This window comes from Lathamus discolor, chromosome 5 (genome assembly GCF_037157495.1).
Source record: "Lathamus discolor isolate bLatDis1 chromosome 5, bLatDis1.hap1, whole genome shotgun sequence".
Lineage (NCBI taxonomy): Eukaryota > Metazoa > Chordata > Aves > Psittaciformes > Psittacidae > Lathamus > Lathamus discolor.
In genome coordinates this window covers 11,502,256-11,523,939 of record NC_088888.1, presented here as the reverse complement: position 1 = coordinate 11,523,939, position 21,684 = coordinate 11,502,256, and the positions used below count along the sequence as shown (strand labels likewise).

Sequence of the window (21,684 nt, the reverse complement as noted above, 5' to 3'; positions counted from 1 at the left end):
AGGCTGAAAGATCTGGTGAGTTTTTTGGATACTAGCAATAAGCAAAGTAACAGAGGTTGATCCTGAATGCTTGTGGCAGAGCCTGATACCTTGACACAAACAGCTTCTGGGAGCAGGAGTTGATTTTAGTGAGGTCCATTCTCTGTGCAGTCATCATAGGAGGTGCAGGTTATCATGGTACAGCATGATGATTAATACTTTCATATATGTAGTTCTTACGATGCTCAGAGGCTTGGTGGTGATACACCATCAATGGCAGCAGAAGTTTCTTTCAGTGTTGGGAGTGTGCACACAAATGCAGTGTTTAGCCTTCTTTGTAGGGTTGTAACATCACAACAGGAGTTCCACTCGCTGGTCCTGCAAAGCTGTTAAGCTTTGACTTGCAGTGACAGAATGGGAGCTCCTCTTGAAAACCCCTCTGATTCCACAGTGGGGATGCGTTAGTGCTCTTAAATGCTGCTTGTAGCTGCGGTGGGGATTTCTAGTGTTGAGTGTTAATGTCTCACCTCTGCATTCTGTATCTTTTTCTTGCCATATCTTTCCACCCCTCTTCCCAGGACAGTGCTCTTAAGGTAGCTGCCTGTTTCTTGTTCCCTGCGAGAGAACTGCAGTTGTACATGCATCTGTAAATGCAGAGGAATGGCAGAGTCTTGGTTGAATGTCACAAGCACTCGTGCATGTTGAGTTCTCAAGGCTGATAGCCTGGATTTACCCAGTGTTGGGGGAGCAGCAGATAAATCCAATTCCTCCGTAATCCTTTATGAGAAGTTTGCCAGAACTGCTGGCCTTTCTGTAGAAGCCTTTGCTTAAAGAAGAGGATTAATCTTGTAAGATGCCTCTACCCCTCCTTTTTCTTTCAAATGTAAATATTTGCTTCCTAAGGCCTTCTGGCTCTTAACTTACTTTTGGCTCAGCTGTGTTTTCTTCTTCCCACTTGCAGTTGCTTTGCATTTGGGTAGGTGTTTACAGTAGCAGATGCTGAATCCTGATTTCTCTAAGACTTCAGCACTTCCATAAGCGATGCTTTGCCATTGCGCAGCTTTGTAGAGAAGTTCCTGCCCCCTTAAAATGAACTGGATTAAACCACACCACGGAACTGGGAGTGCTGGGATACCTCTCTAGGGGGTTCCTTCTGGGACTTGTGTTTCCATGACGTGTTGGCCTCTCCTAGACCTGAATGCTGTACTGCTGTCAGCAAGAAGATGGGCTGGTGGATGACAGAGGCTGCTGCAGAGCACCCTGCTCTTGGGTTTGTGCAGCCTACCATCACATAGAAGCCTCTGTGCTGTGCAGAGCTACCCACCAGTCTCTGCAGCGCTGCTGCACAAAGCCAGGGAGCACTGTGACAAGTGATGCTTGATTCCAAAGCATAGGAAGTTTCTTGGCATGCTTTGTAGCCTATTCATACTCTCCCTTGGTAATGGGGATGGGTGTATGGAATGTTCTCCTGCTGCAGCAGGAAGGTGGCTTGGGAGACGTTTGGGTGAGATGCAGGTGTTTTGCAAGAGTGAGAAGGAAGGAGGAGATTTTGCTACTTGTGCACAGGACTTGTGTGTGCCTCATTTCTGGAGGTGCCATGCCTCAGGTGCTGCTTCTGGGTATGGAGAGCTTCTGAGCTAGGACTGTTTAGGGTGTGCTCGGGGGCAGGACAGCCTGGCTTGTCTGGATGCATGTCTGTGTGCTGAGCAACGGGAGAACGCGGTGCCTGCACTGACTGCTGTGTGCTGTTCCCTTGGCAGATGATGCCTTCATCAACCCCCATCTCCAGAGGATTTTTGAACGTGTACGTCAGAGCGCTGACTTCATGCCAATAAAGCAGATGATGGTGAGGAATGGTCCTTCCTACTTACTGGGGAGGAGGGGCAATGAGAGAATAAAAGTCACCTGTGACATACCCTAGGAAGGGAGGTGGACGGGCATCTCTAGGAGTATCCTTTCTCTACTGTTGCATATTTTCAGCTGTGGGTAACACCTGATTCCTTTCCTCAGTTCCATGTTGTTGTTTCTCTTCAAAACATTAAAGCTCAACTCTAGACAGAGGGGAAAAATGGGTAGGGGGGAGGGTTATGTCCCAAGACTGTGCCGATGGAATGGGATGTTGCTTACAAATATGATTATAGGGTCTTGTTGAATGTAGCAGTGCCTACAAACCGTTTTATAAACAGACATGCATTAGTCTGATAGAAAATTAACAGTAACTTGGTCCTTACCTTTTTGGTTAAACCTAACACACCATGGAGAAGAGCCAGAATGAAGCAAGCCAAGCTTGCTTTTCCCAGTGTACATGTTCTCGCTGTCACTCTAATTCCCTCTGCAAATTAAGATGTGAAGGGTGATGCAAAAGGAATTGTGAGCACTGTCTTGTGAAGGACGCTGAGCAGAGCCAGGACTTAAGTGCAGCAGTCTGGCAATGTAGCAAAAAAGCTGTTAGAGCAGGCTGTGATGTTTAATTGTCAGTATTGCCTAAGAGGGTCACTCTTGCATGCCTGGGTTGCTTCTGTCCAGCTTGGCAGCATGATGGAAGAGGAGAAATACCTAACTCCTTGCTCATTTTCTGGAAGATACGGTACCAGAAAGGGGACTTCTGTACTGCGAGGCAGCGATGTTCTGTGTTAGAGATCTGTCCTTTCAGCCACAGCAACAGAGCCTCACACAGATATTATCAGCATCTGCTTAGTGCTGGGGGAGCACTGCTGGCTGGACCGCTCCTTGGGATAGTGTGCAGTGGTGAGGAATGGAGGACAATGTGGAAAGCAGAGGGATAGGTACTCAGAACTGCTGTAGGCTGCGTGAGTCACCTTTAGAGTAACGGCATTTCCAACAGCAAAATCCTCGATCTTTGCTTCCCATACCCTGATGCTTTCTTTTTGCTTGTAGAAAACTCTGAACAATGATCTTGGTCCCAACTGGAGGGATAAACTGGAGTCCTTTGAAGAACGTCCCTTTGCTGCTGCCTCAATTGGTCAGGTTCACCTGGCACGCTTGAAAAATGGAAAAGAAGTTGCCATGAAAATCCAGGTGGGCTTTAGGAGACCAGCCTTTTCTCTTGCCTCTGCCCAGAGAAGGGCAGGGATGCTGCATAAGTATGGTTACTAGATGGGTAAGAAACATTTTAATGCAAGTGAATATTTGGGTCCAGCAATATCTTACCTAGTGCAAGCAGAGGGGAAGGACAGAAAAGGTCACTGCAGCATGGGAGTAATGGTGGTGAGGGACCCCTTCTACTTTTAGATTTTATCTTACTCTGTACAACCAGGCCATCTCGTCTCACCACTGTCCTCTCCTGTTCTGTCCTGCAGTACCCCGGAGTTGCCCAGAGCATCACCAGTGATGTTAACAACCTGATGACTGTCCTGAGCATGAGCAATATTCTCCCTGAAGGTAAGAAGAGAGCCTCTTGGCAGGCCCTGTGTCCCTGCTGGCATGTGTTGAGTTCTGCCAGCCCCTTTCAAGCAGCACACTGCATATGTCTCCCCGTAGACTGAAGGGAGGAAACAGTGAGAAGGACTTGAGAATTGCTAAGCCTGCCCAGGAGCAGATCTCCTGCAGGAGCAGTAGTGGCTGTGGGCAGTGGGTGCAGGGCCAGTTTGGGGAGCCATGCTCTGCTCCCCTCCTGCTGCAGAGCTGCCGCTGCCTCTCCTGGGCATGTGCCTGCTCCTGTGTGCACTCGGTGGGAAGTGTACCTGGGGTGGTTTTTCATGGCTAGGTAATGGCATGCACCTCACACAGTGGTGCCTGGGCAGGGGCTGTGCAGAGGCTACTACCACATCTGGCTCAAGAAGTAGATAGGTTTTCCAGCCTCAAGATGGAAAAGACTGGACTTGGCAGCTCAGGCCCTGGCTATGTGCTGCTGCAGCTCAGCCTTAGTCATGCTGACTGTTTCTGTCTTGCAGTGCCTATTCCTAGTGGTAGGCAGATATGGTCTGGAGCTTTTTCTGCTCCTGCCCGGGGTGATGTTTGGGTCCTTCCACTCTTGGTGTGTGTCTGTGCACAGCCACGCCAATACAGGGAACAGGCAGCTTGAGCTGTGGGGTGGGAGCTGGGGGAGGACAGAGCCCTGCACAAGAGCAGCGTGGATGTACCTTGATTTAGGATCGGCTGCGTAGCCTCGGCTTGGGATTACCCAGAGAACCTGCAACTAGTTGGAAACGTGCTTTAGCTCTCTGCGGCCTCTTGTATTCAGCTGCAGCTCTGGAAAGCTTAGCCTGAGGGGGTCCTTCTTTCTAAGCTTACTGTCTTCTCTGCCGTTTGCCTTTCAGGTTTGTTCCCTGAGCACCTGATTGAAGTTGTGAGCAGAGAGCTGGCCCTGGAGTGTGACTACCTGCGAGAAGCTGCCTGTGCAAGGAAATTCCAGTATGTTCACACCACTGCCTTCAACCCCTCCCGTCTCTGTGTGTGTGAAATGCAGGGGGGGTGCTTAACTTGAGAGACAGCAGGAAGGTGAATGCCATGCCCTGGGATGTAGCGCAGGGGAAGGGTGTGTGTGCGTGCCTTGAGCTGTCCTCTGGAATTACCACCTTGCCTCAGCCAGGCATGTTTTCAGTCAGCTGAAACGGGATAGCGTGTCCTGTCTCCTTCAGTATTGAGCCTGCCTGTTTGGCCACATGCAGTGCAGTAACTCCTGAAGGCAGGTTGCATTCTGTGTACTCTTACGTCAGCCTGTCACGAGCTTCTCCCGTCCTTTAGCTTAGGAGGTTTTTCAGTTCAGCTCTTACAGCAGCTCACACCACCAGTCCTGCCTGTGCTGTGGGGCCCAGATTGTTTCTCTGTGAAGGCTGGATGGGGAATAGCTGCCAGAGGCGGACACCCCTCCTCTGCCTTTGCAGAACTGCCCCCGTGGGCTGTGTGAGGTGTTGCGGAGGGGCTGGCTGCTCTCAGGGCTCCTAACCTTTTTCTACCCTTTCTCTTTCCCCTAGGGAGCTGCTGAAAGATGACCCCTTCTTTTACATCCCCAAAGTCGTGGATGAGCTGTGCAGCAAGCATGTCCTGACCACAGAGCTGGTGTCCGGCTTCCCCTTGGATCAAGGTGTAGGGCTGAGCCAAGAGATCCGAAATGAGGTACTGCGGGGTGGTAATGATGCTTCTCCCCTTGCTCAGGGCAATGTGCTTGGCCTGCCTGGTGACTGCTAGACCAGGGGATGCTTTGTGGAAAGGCAAACCCTGAGTAACACAGAGAAGTGCTTGAGTTGGGAACTGTCTAGAGCCTCTTGGAAGGAGGCTGTTCAGGGAGTTTGGCAGTGTTGTGACATCTGCCTGGGCATTCAGCAGGGAGCGGTTGGAGGGGTGCCTTGCAAAGGAAGCTGAAGAGGAGGTAGCTGAGCTGTGTAACTCATAGATGCTCTGTTTCTGACAATCCTAACGTTGGGAGGCGTTGTCAGCTGGGAGAGAGGGGTCTTGTTTTACAGCTGCTCTCTGGGCAGGAATGCAGCATCATCTTGGTGCAAGCAGTTGGGTGTCATCCACTCCTGTGGGACTGACCTGTGCTGTGCAGGGCTGCTGGAAAAGTACCTCTCTGTAAACAGGAGGGGGGATGTGGGGCTGGGTAGGCGTTGGTGCTGAATATAGCAAGGGATTGGAGGCCTGTGGTGGGACAAGCAGCTGCTCCATAGCAGAAATAACTGGTCTGGTATTTGGGGTTTTTATGTTTTCTTTCTGCCTTGCTGTGAGCTCTCAGCTGTTAGCAGGTCACTGGGGAGGGAGGCAGAGGGTGTTCTCCAGATACGCATTCTCTAGAGAGAAACAGATCTGAGTGTCACATCGGACTTGAAGCTCTGCCAGAGCTGGCTGCCTGAGACCCCCAAGCTGTCCATTCCTAGGGCTTGTTCCCTCCAGTGAGCTGCTGTATCATCAGGGCTGCCTTTAAAAGGCTGTGAGGTGGGGTATTGCTGCAGGAGGAGCCCTTCTTTCCTGTATGTGTCTGGCCTGGCTGACCTATAGCCTCCTCACCCAAATGGTGGTGTCCTGTAGCAGGGTCTGGCTTGCATTTGGTGCTCTCCTCCCTCCCTCTTGAATACGATGCTGCAGAAGCCAAAGACGGGCAGAAGAAGCTGTCAGTTACTCTGCTGGACGGGCTCCAGTTTAACTCTCCTCACAGAAGTACTTTGCTGTAGTATGTCATTTAGCAGAGGGCTCTTCAGGGCCTGCTGCTCTTGCTTCCTCTGTGTCTGTCAGTCCTGACTGACTTGCTTCTTTCTCTTCCTGCTTTTCAAGATCTGTCACAACATCCTGGTGCTGTGTCTGCGGGAGCTGTTTGAGTTCAGGTATATGCAGACTGATCCAAACTGGTCAAACTTCTTCTATGACCCGCAGTTGCACAAGGTAAGCCTGAGGAGCTGCTGTTCTGCCTGCACAGGAGCTGGTTTTTCACTAGGTTTTGATTACTCCCTGCTCCCAAAGTTTAACAGGCCTTGACTGAGATTCTCAGATCCTTGCCCTTGAGCCTTGGATGGGTAGGACTGTGAAACCTGTCCCTTTGCCACTTGTCCTTGCTCAGTTTGGGTAGGAGAGCAGGGCTCCTGTAACCCTGGCTGGCTGCCTGTCTTTGGCCTGAGATTCAATCACAGCTACTTCTGTAGCCTCAGGATCTGTTTTGAAGCTGGTCAGTGGGAAGTTGCAGCTGGCAGTGCTCTACCAGCGCACACCTGAGCCAAGGACTCTTCTAACTGGATGCTGGTCTTCAGCTGTGCTGAAGATAAGGGTGGCAATTGCAGATGTTCTGCTTGTGGGTTTGGCTGCTTGCTTGTGCCCTGCAGCTCAGATGGAATTGCTTGTTCATCCCTGAGGTCTGTGTTGGAATGTGCTGGAAAAAGGTTCTGTACTGCTCTGTCCCCATATGGAAAGCCTGAGTGACCAGCTGAGCAGGAGTGACAGTGTGAGCATAGGCCATACCCTCTGCCATGTACAATGTCCAAATGCTTGTGCTGCTGTCAGGGGATAAAGGAGTTGGGGGAAGCTCAGCTGCAGTGGAAAGGCTCTCCATCCAGCTGAGCTTCCTGAGGATATCAGCAGTCTTAAGGTCAGGCTCTGCTTGAGTGGCCAGCACTGTACTATAGCTGGGTTTGTCCATTTCCAGGTGGCCCTGCTGGACTTTGGAGCAACACGAGGGTTTGATGAGAAGTTCACAGATGTCTACATTGAGGTGAGGGCTTGCTCTGTGTCCTGGAGTGCTGCACTGGGGCTCTTGGGAGTATTTGCAAACTTATCTTTATCTCTTGGCTGTATCACTTTGCACTTGGATCCATTTGAGTGTGGAAGGAAGTGAGGCTGGAGGCAAGAGAGAGATCTCTGTTCCTGTTTCATCCCTTACCATAGTCTTCTGCATGTCTGCTGCAGGTCTCTGGCTGAGTTTGGATGTCTAAATTGCATGGCAAACATGGAGGACTGACATGTTGCTCTGGGAGACTTGGGCAGCAGAGCAGAGTTCAGTGATTTCTAGATGGGGGTGTGCAGGACTTGCTTGTTCTGATCATTCTCCTCCTGTGCTTTCTAGCTTGCTTACAGACTGATATGAAGTCATGTGTGCTCCCTTGGTGATCACCATGTTCTTCATAAGCTGAGCTGCAGGGCCAGGAGACGTTACCTAATGCTTCTCACAGTTCTATTACTTGGTTGGGGGAGGAACAGGTGGATTTGTGAAGCTTTTTTGATGTCCCTTATGCTCTCTGGGCTAGGTGTAGCTCCACTGGGAAGAGCTTTGGAGAGCCAGCAGCTCTACCGTTTGGCCAGTAGCTCTTAAACTGCCCAATGTGCCCTGGAGGGTAAAGGCAAGGAAGTGAGCAGGCAGCATGTGCACCTGTAGCCTATGTAGCTGTTGTGCTCAAAACATGACTCGAGTCATTCCTAGCTCTTCTGAAAGTGTTCTTCTTCTTCAGGTAATCAAGGCAGCTGCTGACATGGACAGAGAGAAAGTACTGAAGAAGTCTATTGAAATGAAATTCCTCACTGGTTATGAAGTCAAGGTATGGAGCCAAAGGGTCTGCTTTTAGTGGTGGCTGCTGAGTGGTTTATTGTGTGGCTATGGACTCCCCAGATCTCTTGGTGTGGTAAAAGTCAATGTCAGTCTCAAAGCCCTGTTGATAGGATTTGGGAGGAGAGCAGACAGGCTTTGGCTTTTGTTCTGTGACTTCCTTTTGGGAGCAGGAGCAGTAGTGATGATGCAGCTAACCCCAAACCTCAGTCCTTCCTTCTCTCCCCCTGCATGACTGCTGAAATTTCATGACTGGGCAGGTGGCCTTCTGGAAGGCTGAGTTGCTCAAAACTGCATTAACCAAACATTCATGGGTCGTGCTAGGGGCTGGAGGTTACCTGGGTTGTGGATATATAGCTATTTCTCCTGAGCTGTTGCTGTTAGTGCTAGAACACCTCCTTTACCTCCCTGGTGGTTAACATGGCTAGTGATGTTGTTTATGCCTCTTTCCTTTGGGTAGGAAATGGAAGATGCCCACTTAAATGCTGTCCTCATCCTGGGAGAGGCTTTTGCATCTAAAGAACCTTTTGATTTCGGCAACCAAAGCACTACTGAAAAGATCCATGGTTTAATCCCAGTCATGCTGAAGCATCGGCTTGTCCCTCCGCCAGAGGAGACATACTCTCTTCATCGGAAGATGGGGGGTTCTTTCCTTATCTGCACCAAACTGAAGGCCAAAATTCCCTGCAAAAACATGTTCCAAGAGGCATATAGCAAATATTGGAGCAGCAGGGGCAAGAAGCCGGGGGCGTAGTAAGAATGAACTAATGACTCTTGTTCTGAGGGCGCAGTTCAGCTGAGCCTTGCAGAGAGCATTCTAGCCTCCCATGCATTGCACCCCAGCTCTCCATCCTCTTGAGATGCAGCAGACTGTGCCCTGGAAGCCAAGTGTGCGTTTCACAAGGACAAAGCTGTTCTTCTGTGCTGTGTCTGTCCTACACTGACTGCCAGTACAGTCCAAAGGAAACTTATCTTCTTGAGTGCTTCTGTACCATGTCAAGGCACCAGCCAACTGCCTGGGATGCATTTTTAACATTGTGATGGTGGCTGCGTATTGGTTGGGTTTTATACTGTGAGTGTGGGGACAGGAGCAGAATTTACTGTTGAAACCTGTTTGTAATTCTCAAAGAAGTTGTTTTTTAAACTCTTTCCCTCTTTTGTGCTAAGGTGGAGCTCAAGTAGTTTTCATACCGTGAATTAGAGAATGAAATATTAAGGTGTACCCTACCACAGACACATGCAGCACCTTCCCCCTCACGTTTACGGTAAGTGAGGTGGTGGCAGTCTAAGAACCCTCCTGGATTTACTGACATAGGTTTGATGCAGAGGTGGGGGTGTGTATATAGGATAAAGTTTTATGCTTTCTGCCTCCTTGCTTGCAAGGTAAAACCTAGGAAGTATTTTAAAAGTCTGAGAATTGAGTGCTAATGTCTTTCACACACACATACGCTCACACAACCCATCCTGGTTCTGGGAGTCAGATACGCTCTCAGCAGAGCTGGATTTGAGCATGAATGGTGGGATTCTTCACTGGCTGGTAGGCCCTGGCTTCCCTGAGGGTTACAGAAACTGCAGCTCTGACATCAACTGCTTGCTGGAAACCTACGCAAGAAGCTGGTCCGTTTCTCTGTTTTCCTGTAATCAGAACCTAGGGCAAGGCAAACACATTATGTCTCTCTTGAGCATTTCGAGCTTTTGCTGAAATGTCACATGTTTAAACCCAGACGCACAGTTTTAAACTGCTGGAGTCAAGCTAGGACATCTACGTTCATCGGTTTTTGTACAACGCCTGTACCTGTACGACTTCCTGGTTTCAATAAACAAGAGCTTGCGCGGTGGGCCTTCTGCCTGCAGTTGTTTTGTCATCTTCTGGTGAGGTAATGACTGGCCAAGTGAACTGTGTCCTCTTCTGTGGGATAAACAGGAGCTGAGCAGAAGGACAAGCTTCATAGTCTCCTCCTATTGCAGTTGCTGTTTGTTCCAAGAATGTACTAGAGTTCTAAAGCTGCCTATCTAAGGATAGCAGTGATGGTGACAAGTTTACCATGAACCAGAAAGACATTATCCTGAACACTGTTCTGGCCACGGGAACCCCCAGTAATGACCTGTTTTGCTTTTTCTCCTTTGTTTTAATCATTCTGTTACCAGTCTCCTGGACACAGGTCTCTTTCTTTGCCCTTTTTCCACTTGTGCAGAAGGCGTGGCTGTTGCAGTTGGTGCTTACCTGGTGCTAGTAAGGCAGATGTCCTTATCTGGCACTTGCCAGACATTTAGTAGCAGGCTCAGCTGGTCCTACCCACTGAACACAGCCCAGGAACACAGGTTATATGAATCTTAAACTTCAGGACATAAGAAATCTTGACTGTTGGCACTTGTAAAGAACAGGTAAGTGAATAAATGGGCTCCCTCAGGCTGGACCTCTTGAGAAAGAAGGAAAGGGGGAATTGTATTACCTTTATTCCAAGATTATAAATATAGAAACTGCTTCATTTAAGACTTGGTTGAGAAAGATCCAGTGCTGTTTACTTCAACTGTAAGTAGTGGTCAGGTTATTCCTAACCCTTTGAGAAGAGTGAATTCTGTTGTTAAGTAATTGTTTTGCATTAAACTGTTTAACTTTGCACACTGATAGGGCACCTTTCCTGTTGTTCTGGGTTCTGACAGACATTGTTTAGTTTTTCTCCTTTGGATCTAGATCCTGCAGCTGTGAAAGCAGTGAAATTAAGATGTTAAATTCCTTTATTAAAGGTTAAAAAGCAAAGTGTAAAAAGCTGTCAAGGGCATTGGATTAGGGAAGCTTCAGAGCAGAACTTCTGAAACTGAAGATTCAGAGCTGGAATCTTCAGCGAACTTGCAAAGAAGGCAAAGTAACTGAGAGCATTACAGTTCACTTTTCCAGCAAGCACAACTAGGTGAAATGAGAATGTGCTTGTTCACGTGGCCACAGATCTCTTGCATACCATGCTGGTGCATGCGTGTTTTAACTCTCAGCAAACGTTTTCCTTCCTTTGAGAGTCATGGAATTGTTTAGGTTGGAAAAGACCTTTAAAAGAATCTAGTCCAAGTGAGAGAAAGTGTGTTTAAGAAAAGCATCAAGCTGAAAAATGGAGTTGTTTTGCATTTGCCTGAAGGGCAGCAACTAGCAGAAGGTAAGATGTTTAGCAGGAGAGCAAATTGGAGCTGTTGGTCCTGTCCTTTTGTGTATGTTCTAAGAGCATTCATAAATTCTACAGTTCCGTCCAGGGGGAGTTGTGGAGTTGTGACATGAGGAGCTGCACGTCAGTGTAACAGCCACAGAGAAAAGGTGAGCCAGAAACACTGTGCTCTGGCTTCAAGTCAAAGCAGCCACGACACTTTACAGTGAGCAGGTCTTTACACTTGATCACTGCTGCTTGCTCTTTCTAGCTGCTGCATTTGCTTGAACTACACACGTAGGTTGAGGATATGAACACTGCTCTACTGCAGCAAGCTTCCATGTGTGGCAGCAGTGATTTTCCTACCTTTAGCCAGAAAAGGAACGCTGAGGAGCTGAACAGGAAGCCTAACATGCAGCTTACTTTCTGCTTTTCTAATGTCCAAATCCCTTGACAGTAGAAGGCCCATTTCCCAAGACCTTCACAGCTGGGATGGTGCAACTGGAACCCTGGGGAATCAGAAATACAGCACTGATTGTAAAAGTCAGAGCACAGGAAACAGATGGTATTTCTCAGAGCATCAGCAATTAGGAGAAACCTGCAATGGCCTAAATGGGATGAGCCCATGGGCTTAAATTCACATCAGCTGGGGGAGATGCTGAAAAAGTAGTAATTTTGGCTGAAGGAGAGGGACATTAGTCACAGCACAGTCCTGTGTTCCTGCAGGCGGGGTGCATGTATCTGAGGTGAAGCATGTAATCAAAGCTAGGCCTTTTGGCAACAGGGTGATGAATGAAGAGGAGCAATGAATGAAGAGGTCCCAACAGTCAGTCTCTGCTATGGAGAAAATCCCAGGCTGAGCATCAGGAGTGGGTGGATGATGTGAAAGGGTCAGGGCACGTGCAAAACTCCACAGGTATTTTGAGATGCACTTAAAGATGAATGAAAGTGACTTTGGTGACTCAGAAATCCAGCATCTAACACTAGGACAGTTAAACATTTGATATGTAACTAAATGAAGGAAGAAGAACATCACAATGACTACAAATACTGACACAGAACAGATGACCTAAGAAAAAGGTCAGGAAAAGTGTACTTGATGAAGTTCAATATACTAAAGCAGAACATAATGACTTCAATTTGTTCTCAGACATTCCTTTTCTTCCTTCTGTGTACTTGGTACAGATGTGTTCCAACATGCTGGTTTTATCTTCAAGAACACTGTTGTTCCCCTTTCCATTTCCTCCTCCAAGCATGGAGAGGTAGGAAAAAAAGACAGCACATGCATTTCTAACAGTTCCCTGTTTTATTGCAGTACATCAAAGTAGGTTAATATTAAGTGTGTTACCAACATAAAATATTGGCGGTAAGTCATTTTTACATTGTTGACTTTCCCACCTTAAATATTTCTGTGCAAAAGAATCTACATCATTGTTCTGTAGCAGAGAATCTCTTACAATGTCCCCTACAACATTGAGGGCATTAAACAAAAGAGTGAGAAGAGGCAAAAAGCAGAATCTTTCCCCCACACGCACACTTGTCAGCTTTTATACTCTAAAACAAAAAAGTGATTACATCTATGCCATGCAAAACTGTACAATAATATTACAATGAAAAACCTAAAAAAACCCATATTTTAAAAATAAATGATATGAAACTGTCATACATAAAAAGGCAGGTATAATTGCTCAGAAATACCAACACTGATTTGGTTGTGGATTTCTTCCCTGTGGATGAGACTTTCTTAAATGGAGAATGAAAATAGGTTGTACTGAGCTGCGGCTGGAATGAAAGACAAAGAGAGCTGGAATTTAGACCGGGAGCCTGCAGCAGGGCTGTTTCTGGGAGCGTTTATCAAATACAGGGGGTTAGTGCAGAAAGTTGTCCCATTTCCTCCCTGGAAATGACTCCTATTAACACAAAACCCCCAAGCAGAAGTTACTACATGCCACTTTGATTCTCAGCCTAAGGCTCAGGAGGTGGGGGAGCTTCCACTGCAATAAATTTTATCCTTAATGTATTCATTTAAACAGCGTGCATAAAACAAAAAGCAAACCTTCTTCCACCCAAGAGCATGTCATCCAGGGTCTGGCCATGCAAGACAATATGGTGCCAGAATCTCTTGCTGTGTTAATACTCCAGCTGTTGTGTTCTGAAAGGCTGTGAACTAGTTATGCGCAGTTAAACTACAGTTCTATAAATAAACTGGTTTTTAGACTCTTTTGGTATGACAAGACCGTTAACTCCCCTCTGCTGTATACCTGAGAATAGCACACCTGGCTTGTAAGTTCATCAGAATCAAATGAAAGAGGTAACATTCCTGACTCAGGTTTGGAAACCCGTTCAAATGGGCAGAATGCACATTCATACCAAGCCACAGCAACTGAGAGGAAAAAGAAGCAACTATTTCACCACAGCCTCAGGAATGTTTGTTTGAAACCACCAGCTGTCTTCTACAGGTCAAAGGCAAGAGAGAGAGTGCTCTAACCCTGCTTCTGGGTTTATGAAATGAGGAAGGAAGCCACATACTTGTGTGCGTGCACGTGTAGGGGAAAACTTTTACCAACCCTTTTTCATTCTATAACCTGGAATCCTTAGTAGCTGCCTGAATCTGTTCAGATCCTTTGTTGCCATCACAGGAGAAAGAAAATAATGCAGAAACCCAACAACCCAAATGTTTAAACTATGTCAAAATTGCAAATGCCTTCAGTCTCAGCCAAAAGGAAAAAATCAGCTAGATAGATACATACTGTGTACAGAGAACATATGCTACAGTCAAAAACTCAGTGGGAGATTTGAAAGCTCCCTGAACAAAATGCAGGCCTCTAACCGTGAAGTTGAAGCAACGCTACAGTGCAACGTGGCAAACATCAAACCCTAAGAGACAACTGTCTTCGAGATACCAGTCAAGAGTCTTACAGTTCAAATGACCAAGTTACTTTTCCTAGCCCAATGAGTGTTTAGAAAGCTCAGCTACAGTATGCATGTGGTTTCAGTGTTCATAGCTACAAAAAGAGATGAGTGTAGTTTAAAATTGAGTGTATCATCAAATGGTCCCCAAATATATCAAACTATTTAAGTCCCAGGACAATTCTTCTCTTTTCAAATAAGTGATGTGGTCATTTGCTTTTCAACTGAGAGAGCAGTTGCTGTTTCTCTTTTGAAGAAATGTGTATAAAACTGCAAGGTACCAAACTGATGATTAAATACAGTAATCCTAAAGGAGACTGCCAAGGCTTAGAAACTGTGGTGTACAAAGGGTAGGGCTCTGGAGCTTAGTTCTGTAACACAGCTGACCTATGCTCTGCCTGAAAATGCCAGGTTTTGATATCAATAAATTGCAGGCACCATAACAAGAGTAAACACAGGGGTTTACTCAATTATTTGCTGTGTTGTGGCTTTTCAGGTTCCATTTTCAGGTAGAGCATTAGCTCAACTGTTAATAGAAAAGATCCTGTGCCCCTCTCTCGGGACAGGCAAGCAGGCTGCTCTGTCTTCAGTGACTGCTGTTTCAATGCCTTCTCTCAACATCAAAATAAGATGAATGTTTAAATACAACATACAGCAAATACAAAACTATAGTCTGCAAAGGCTTTGAAAAGTGTGTGGACATGCTTCACCAAAAGGAGGGAATTGTGAGGAAAAAGCAGTGGCTATACTTGAAGCAATATGCAGCCTTTAAAGAGAAGCTGATGTGGAATTTTAATAATGCCAATACCACCCTGCATATCTGTCCCTAAGAAAGACTGAACACTTCTCTGGGAGGAATTAATTTCAAGAGCTTTAGCTGTTTGGTAAAGCTTTTAATATTAAATGTCAGGCTTGCAAAAGTAGAAGCCTTGAACTGGAAACAAGCAACGCAACCAGCTTCACTGCTCTGAAAAACCCAAACAGGAGAGAGACAGGCTTTTGACATGATGGGTTTTAAAGAAATTTCTTGAATTCCTGTCCCCAGATAACATTTAATAAGCTTAAAACCTGGACAAGGCTCTTGATTCGGAGTGAAAGAGAAATCTTACCTAGGAGACCCAGCATGATTAAATGTATTAGAGGATTCTGTGTCTCATTCCCTGTTTCACATTTAGATCATATCTGGAAATGTCTGTACATGGTCTGAAATTACCTAGAACTTCTGTAAGGGAAGACAGAAACTGCAGAACTCCGAACAATCTCTATGTGGGAGAAACACTACATACTGCTGACTGCAAGAAAATGGAATGGTTTAACAAGAGCCGTAACAAGTTTCCAAAACCCACAAAAACAGTATTCTAATTACAAAAAGCCCTTACATGTTTGAGTATGGTCATAGTATAAAGCCAGCAACAGTACTATGGAGAGGCTTATCTGAACACGCTCCCAAATGAAAAACACATCTGCCTTGCTTAGTAAAGAGACATCTTCCTCTTAGCATCCATTTGTACATCAGTCTCTCACTTTATGCTGTTGACTGCATGACCAACTTCAGTGGGCTCTGTCTTCCACCGCAATACTTTCCGCCCTCCAACCTGACCTGCTATTGGAACCAAACAGCAGGTGAGCACATAGAAACAACTGCCAATTGCACAAACCCACAGCACGGGGAGGGAGAGAAAGGAAAACCAACCTTGTCAGCATGGCAGCTGTGGGTGACTAGACGTCTTTGACTACCACAGTGTGAACAGTCTGAGGTCAGTCTTCAAGGTTCTTGGTTGCTACAGTGACAGCGTAGCTAGCCAGGGCTAGCTTTGGGCTAAGGGCACTCATTTGGCTGATGTGTGTTAGAAACTAGTATTTGGTAATGCCAGTAACAGTTTTCTGGTTAGGGATGGTCAAGGAGATGTGGAAGACTGCTCCCTTCTGAGTTAAACCTGCCAAAGTCTGACCCAGGGAAACAGTCTTCCTGTTGAATCCTGCTGCACTGAACTCCCTTGCTGCCTTAAGGACCTCTACTGTAGCATGCTGTAAGGTTCCTCAAGCTGCACAGCTAGCACACTAGAAACTAGGGCAGCCACTGGCTGACCCTGGTGGTTGGGACAGGGGGTTGCTTCCCAACTGTCATTTTTGCAAAGAATGGGGATTAACATGAAAGTAGGAATTACAGCTTCAGTTATGCTACTGCCAGAAGGAAAGAAATATGCTGAAAGCACTGCAGGGACCTCTCCTGCAGTGCAGCGAGTGCTACGCAAAAGGGGTGTCTGTCCTGCAAAAGGTTTTAGGCCAGGCCTCCAAGTCTGTATATTACCAAGCATGAAAACAGGGACAACACAAATCTTAAATTAAAGGCTCTCTTAAATAAGCATCCATCTTCTGCTGCATACACAATGCTTTTTTTTTTTCTTTGAATATATACATACGTATTTTAATCTAACATCTGCCTATTTATTTAAACTCTGTACTGTAGTAAAATATGCATCATTTTAATCAATAAGGATTTGCTGGCGACAATCAGATTGACATTCAAACGTGGTGGCTGAAAGCTTTTATGTGCCTCTGACATACTGATCATTCCCCATGGAGGGGAAGGGGTCTGTGCTACTTTTGTACAGTACAATGAGCTATTGTATGAAAACAAAATCCCTCTGAAGTTTCTCTTGTTGATACTGGTCTGGTCTACTTAAGCTACTTTTTGGGAGATGGAAAGGGGAGTGGGATAAAGATATCTTTAAAAATGAAGCAGCTGTAACCACAAAAAGGAAACCAATACGAATACAAATCTACAGCATCTGATATTTACCAACACCCTAGCTTTGCTCGTTTGCTGCTGTCAAATCTGGGGAAGGGAGGGTGAGGCAGTGCCGAACGGTGCTGAAGACAACCAGCTTCTACCTTCCTCTGTACCCCACTCCCAGATCACTTTCAGACAGGGAATGGGGAGGGTTAGGATGATGAAGGCGAGAACTGGAACAAGTGAAGGGGACAGCCATGGGGACAGCAAGCTGCTGTGATGTCAAATCTGAATGCTAAAGCAGTTCATGAGTCCCAACTCACGTGGTCAGAGCTCTCCAGGGAGAGGCTCTTGGTCTTGTGAGGAGAAACAGGGCTGGGAGGGCTGCTGAGGTTGGAGCTGTTCGATGCAGTAGAGTGTCTCGGAGAGTCAGAGTCCTGCAGCCCAAAGACAGAAGAACACCATTAAGTACCAGGACAGCAAGTTTGAGTGTGACTCAGGGTGTCTGAGCAACACATGACTAGATTCAACAAGTACTTTGCTTGTGTCCAAAAATACGAGGGATTTTTTTTGCTCAGGATTTCCTGGTCTGGGGAGACTTAAGAGCAAGTGGTCAGATCACTCTGCTTTCAGCAGGCACAACGGAGGGACATGGGACCTGTGAGATTCCTGCATCTGCACGTTGCTGAGGGCCTCCTGGTAAAAGAGTGTGCAAGCTTCAGGTTGCTCGTGAAGCTCCAGTAGCTCCTGCTTTTTCACAGATTATGACCCGAGATGCTATTGCACTGAAAAATCTTTGTGGCTTAATCACAGCTACCTCTTCAGTGTCACTCCCAGGTTACTAATTCAAAACATCCTATCAAGTTACTCCAGTTAAATCTTCCAGAGTACACTAGAATGCAACTATGTCTGAGCTTGAGTTTCAATTGACAGTTGCCTTCTAGCTTCAACTGGAAGAATATACTTGGGTAGCATGAAAAGCCTGTGGGATCTGCAAATTTCTCACTCCTTGGTAAGAAAATGGGCTGGGGAAGTTTTGTTGCCCAACTTGAGACAGAACCTTCCCAAAATATTCTTGGTTGAAGGACTGAGCTTAGCACTGGGCAGGACTGCAGTCCTATCATAATGATAGTCTTGTTCTGCACAGAATATAAGCTACTAAATCTAGTTTCTGCTCAAAATTAAACTAATAATTAATTCTTAAGTTACTTTATTAACTTCAGGCACTCTGAGTACAGAGCATCTCCTGTGATCTGGTTGCTGAGATAGCACAAGAGTCTTTGCAAATAAAGGGCAGAAGGAATATCATCAGTTGTTACTCTACAGGGCCAGGATTTTTGGGAGCCTCACTACCCACATGTCTCCAGGTGAGGAGTGCAAGGAACATTTTCTGCATGTTACATACCAGGACCAGAGCTGACACAGTCTGGACAGTCTTTTGTCAGGAGAGCTTGAAATACAAGAAACCCAAGTCTTCACTGTCAACAAGTCCCAGCTTTACAGCCAAAGCCATGACTGAATTTAACTTCCTCATCTTTATCGATACACATGGATTTTCTCCTCTTTCTCCTGTCACCCACCTCTCGCTCATAGTCCCTTGTTGGTGCATCACTGCCTTGGTCCAGACCGCCAGAGGATAAGGAGCCATCTGAGGGTGATGCCATAGGCTGACGCTTTGCTCCATAGCTACCTCCCGAGAATTCCCTCCGCAGAGCACTGCCGTTTTGTGCAGACGATCCTAGAACATGCAGAGGAATTAAACTGGTTTGTGGACTCCCGCTTAATGTAACAGATAGATACCTGTTAGCTGTTTCTCTGGTTAGTTCTGCTTCCCTCCAGCATGGCCCAATATTCTCAGCTTGTAGCCTGAAGGCTATGTGGGCTTTTACATTGTCTGCTGCTTGCTGCAGTTTTAACTAGGGACTCTCTGGTCCTTCCCTTGGCATGTCAGCATTAGTATAGACACTATGTTCCTGACAAAGACAGCAGTTGTAGACATTGGTATCGTGGCAGCCTAGTTCCAGTGGCCTCTTTTCCTAGGAGTCAGTGGGTTGTACCAGCAGGTACAGACTATAGCAGACACACATGTTCTCTGCAAGCAGTCCTGCCTGTGGCACAGGGAGGGGAAAATCCCTAGAGAAGTCAGACACTAGCCTTGCCTCTATTTTCACATGTCCATTACATTGTCACTTGCCTGGTCTCTGCACAGGTCACTGTGCTGACTCTGGCTCACAAAGGCAGCATGGCAGTGCTAGGAAAGGTGCTTCCAATGCAGGGCAACTCTTCCATAGCAGCTGCCAGTTTCCTATTGCTTTCTCTTTGCACTAAAAGCAAGGCAGGCCTTGAGAGCTCCATGTGGCTCAGCACCCAAGTTAACCATGGACCTTGTGAACAACTTGCTCTGACTTAAAACACTCAAGCAGCAGCATTACTTATGGATAAGAATGTAATTTTAATTCTAATGCTTTAAAAATGTGACAAATTACAAACGTGGGACTTTCGTAAGCATTGGCTGCTTATTCATGTGCTTGCTCCTTTGAAAGCAAGACTGAAACACTGTGCTTGCCCTCAACACGAACACGGCCAGCCATCACTTCTGAAAATCCTGGCTGGTGACAGTATAGATAGAAGCAAAGGCAGGGAGCCCATTCCCTAAAAACCTTGCGCACAGAACCCAAAGTGACACAGTTCCATTTGCTTACGTGCTGCTAACCCGCTGCTCGCACTCATCGATCGTCCGGGTTCCGTGCGGGATTTGGTGATCGATGGGATGCTGACAGAGCCACTGAACACGGTCCGGCTTTCTTGAGGCCGAAGATTCTGCAATGCAGACACACACAGCGACATGTTTACTTACTGACTGCTGCTGCAACCTTGGATGTTATGAAGTAAGGCCCCAAAATCCATGAAAGCCCCAACCTTACCAGAGCTGAATTATCTGGGCAGCAAATCAGCAAAAGTGGCAAAATAACGTTCTGCAGTTTAGTGCAGAGACTGAAGCACACGCAACGCGACAGTGAAGTGCTGAATTACATGGACATATGCAGACAACTGGAAGAGTATGTGTAATAATTCCCTTGAAAGGATGATGTTGCCAGCCTCATTAATCTGCTGGAGATGCATTAAAGTTATCTCACATAATGCATTCTTTCTGAAGACAAGCTTCCAAGGATCTTATTAACTGTCTATCTTTGATGCCATCATTTGTGCCATGCAACTTTACTCAATAACCATGTTAATCCCTAATGCCTATGAGTTATAAACACATGTGGATCAATCTGCATTTCAATTACTTCTGTAATTCAAAAGGTATTAATAGTATTACTCCAGACCTATACCAGTTGAGCCAAAGCGACAATCAATCAGCCTCCTGTTTCCAGCCTGCTCACACAGGGTGACCAGAGCACATGCTGCTGGTTTTCAGCGTATTTTTGACTATTGCTCCTGTTTTACATCCCAAGTGCTCCAGTGTGATTTTCTGAACTGGTATGTTACTGAAGTGGCCTTTTATTGAGGGAAGAGATTAAACACAATTTCTCTACTTGGATACGATAGTTCCTTAAATAAAAGTTGTCTCTAAAAGAAGTTCTGGGAGATTTTGTTTCTGCTTCTGTTAACTTACAGATGACCTTAGGAGAAAAGGCTTCTCAGCTTATTCAGCCCATCTCTCTGTATATGAGCTGGCTCCTTAGCCCAGAGGGACTTTCTAATGCCCATGCTTGCCATTTAATCTCTGGCTAAATATGAGACTTCATCCTGCCCCTAACATGATTTGTGCTATTAAGTCATCAGCAGTAGCTAGAATTAGGTTTAGGGAACCTTTACAGATGCAGAATGCGAGAAGAACTGCAGGCAGCTCTGAGCATTACCTTATTTCCACTTTATACTCCTTCCCAACTGTTAATTTCTTCCTACTTCTACGTAATTAGTTCCCCATGCTCACTCTGAGATAAAGTAACCACACGTAAAACAACCACTGGAATTACAATGGCCTTTAAAGCTGTGATGTTATGGGAATCTTAGATCACAACAAAGACCCCACCCCTTCACAAGGGTATTCTCAGAGTCCCATAGCTACTACCCATTTCTCTATCTGCATTTTAAAATGGGTAATTAAATAGAGAATGAACAGTTTTGTACAGTTCAGACTTCATCAGATAACTGTTACCAACCTGCTGTCAAATCCAGTCCTACACTGATCCTTAGAGTCATTGCTGTAACAGACCTCTTTGCTCTCACAGTCAACCCTTTGCTTCTCACTCTCCCGGCAGGCTAGAAGGGCTGATTTTTAGCATGCAACAAACAAGAAAGAATCAATCTCTCCTGCTCCCAGATCTCTCTTCTCAAACACCAACAAAAGAGAATCAAAGACCTATCAGTGAACAGTGCTGTTTGAGTCTCCCCTCATCCATCGCTGCCCTATTCTCAAGAGGATTTATAAAGGTTTAAAGTCTCTTAAGTCATTTGTGGCATTATATTCCTGTTTCTTGCTTACTTTCTCCCCCTTGACAGTGTATTCTAATGATGACTATTTTTCATGTCCTCTGTTTGCAAAGTCCATGTAATTCCTCATAGGAAGTTTCTCCACAAAGCAAATCTTTCATTGTACTTCGGTCTAGAAATGAAATAAGCACATGCCAGCGAGCCTGGCATTTTGGACCAAACCCCCTGCAAGTGATACGCACATGATGCAGGAAGGGGATTCAAATCAAAATAAAGGGCAGTTATTAGCAGTAGTTATAAAGCAGCAAAATGCAGCAAGTTAAAAAGAAAGGGAAAAAAAAAAAAAGAGACCTGAGCTTGCTTTACTTAAAGAGACAAAAACCCCTCATATACAGCAACAATTCAAATCCTAGCAGGGAAATTCAACCCCACTGCTGAACCAAATGGAGAAAGGTAAATGAAGAGGGAAAAAAGACAACCAGCCGCAGAGAGGCTGC

At 46.1% G+C, this 21,684-nt stretch overlaps 2 protein-coding genes across 7 annotated transcripts in view; one reads left to right on the top strand and one right to left on the bottom strand.

Moving 5' to 3' along the window:
* The window catches only part of COQ8A (coenzyme Q8A), a 42,161-nt gene extending 32,354 nt beyond the window's left edge, over positions 1-9,807 (top strand). Inside the window, exons 7-15 of the mRNA XM_065679750.1 lie at positions 1,740-1,825; positions 2,878-3,018; positions 3,300-3,381; positions 4,260-4,353; positions 4,917-5,058; positions 6,211-6,318; positions 7,073-7,138; positions 7,872-7,958; positions 8,427-9,807. Of these exons, the coding sequence (XP_065535822.1) occupies positions 1,740-1,825; positions 2,878-3,018; positions 3,300-3,381; positions 4,260-4,353; positions 4,917-5,058; positions 6,211-6,318; positions 7,073-7,138; positions 7,872-7,958; positions 8,427-8,720 (1,100 nt within the window). The 3' untranslated portion in view covers positions 8,721-9,807. The remainder of the gene's footprint in view (positions 1-1,739; positions 1,826-2,877; positions 3,019-3,299; positions 3,382-4,259; positions 4,354-4,916; positions 5,059-6,210; positions 6,319-7,072; positions 7,139-7,871; positions 7,959-8,426) is intronic.
* Positions 9,808-10,749: 942 nt separating this feature from the next.
* The window catches only part of CDC42BPA (CDC42 binding protein kinase alpha), a 183,601-nt gene continuing 172,666 nt past the window's right edge, over positions 10,750-21,684 (bottom strand). For 3 of the 6 annotated variants that reach the window (XM_065679740.1, XM_065679744.1, XM_065679742.1), the window contains 4 exons: positions 19,447-19,564; positions 18,325-18,482; positions 17,068-17,181; positions 10,750-11,609 (listed from right to left, as the gene is read on the bottom strand). In XM_065679740.1, coding sequence (XP_065535812.1) covers positions 11,535-11,609; positions 17,068-17,181; positions 18,325-18,482; positions 19,447-19,564 — 465 coding nt within the window. In that variant the 3' untranslated portion in view covers positions 10,750-11,534. Of the gene's footprint in view, positions 11,610-12,387; positions 17,182-18,324; positions 18,483-19,446; positions 19,565-21,684 lie in introns of those variants that run through there. The other 3 variants (XM_065679741.1, XM_065679743.1, XM_065679749.1) reach the window with 1 other exon arrangement.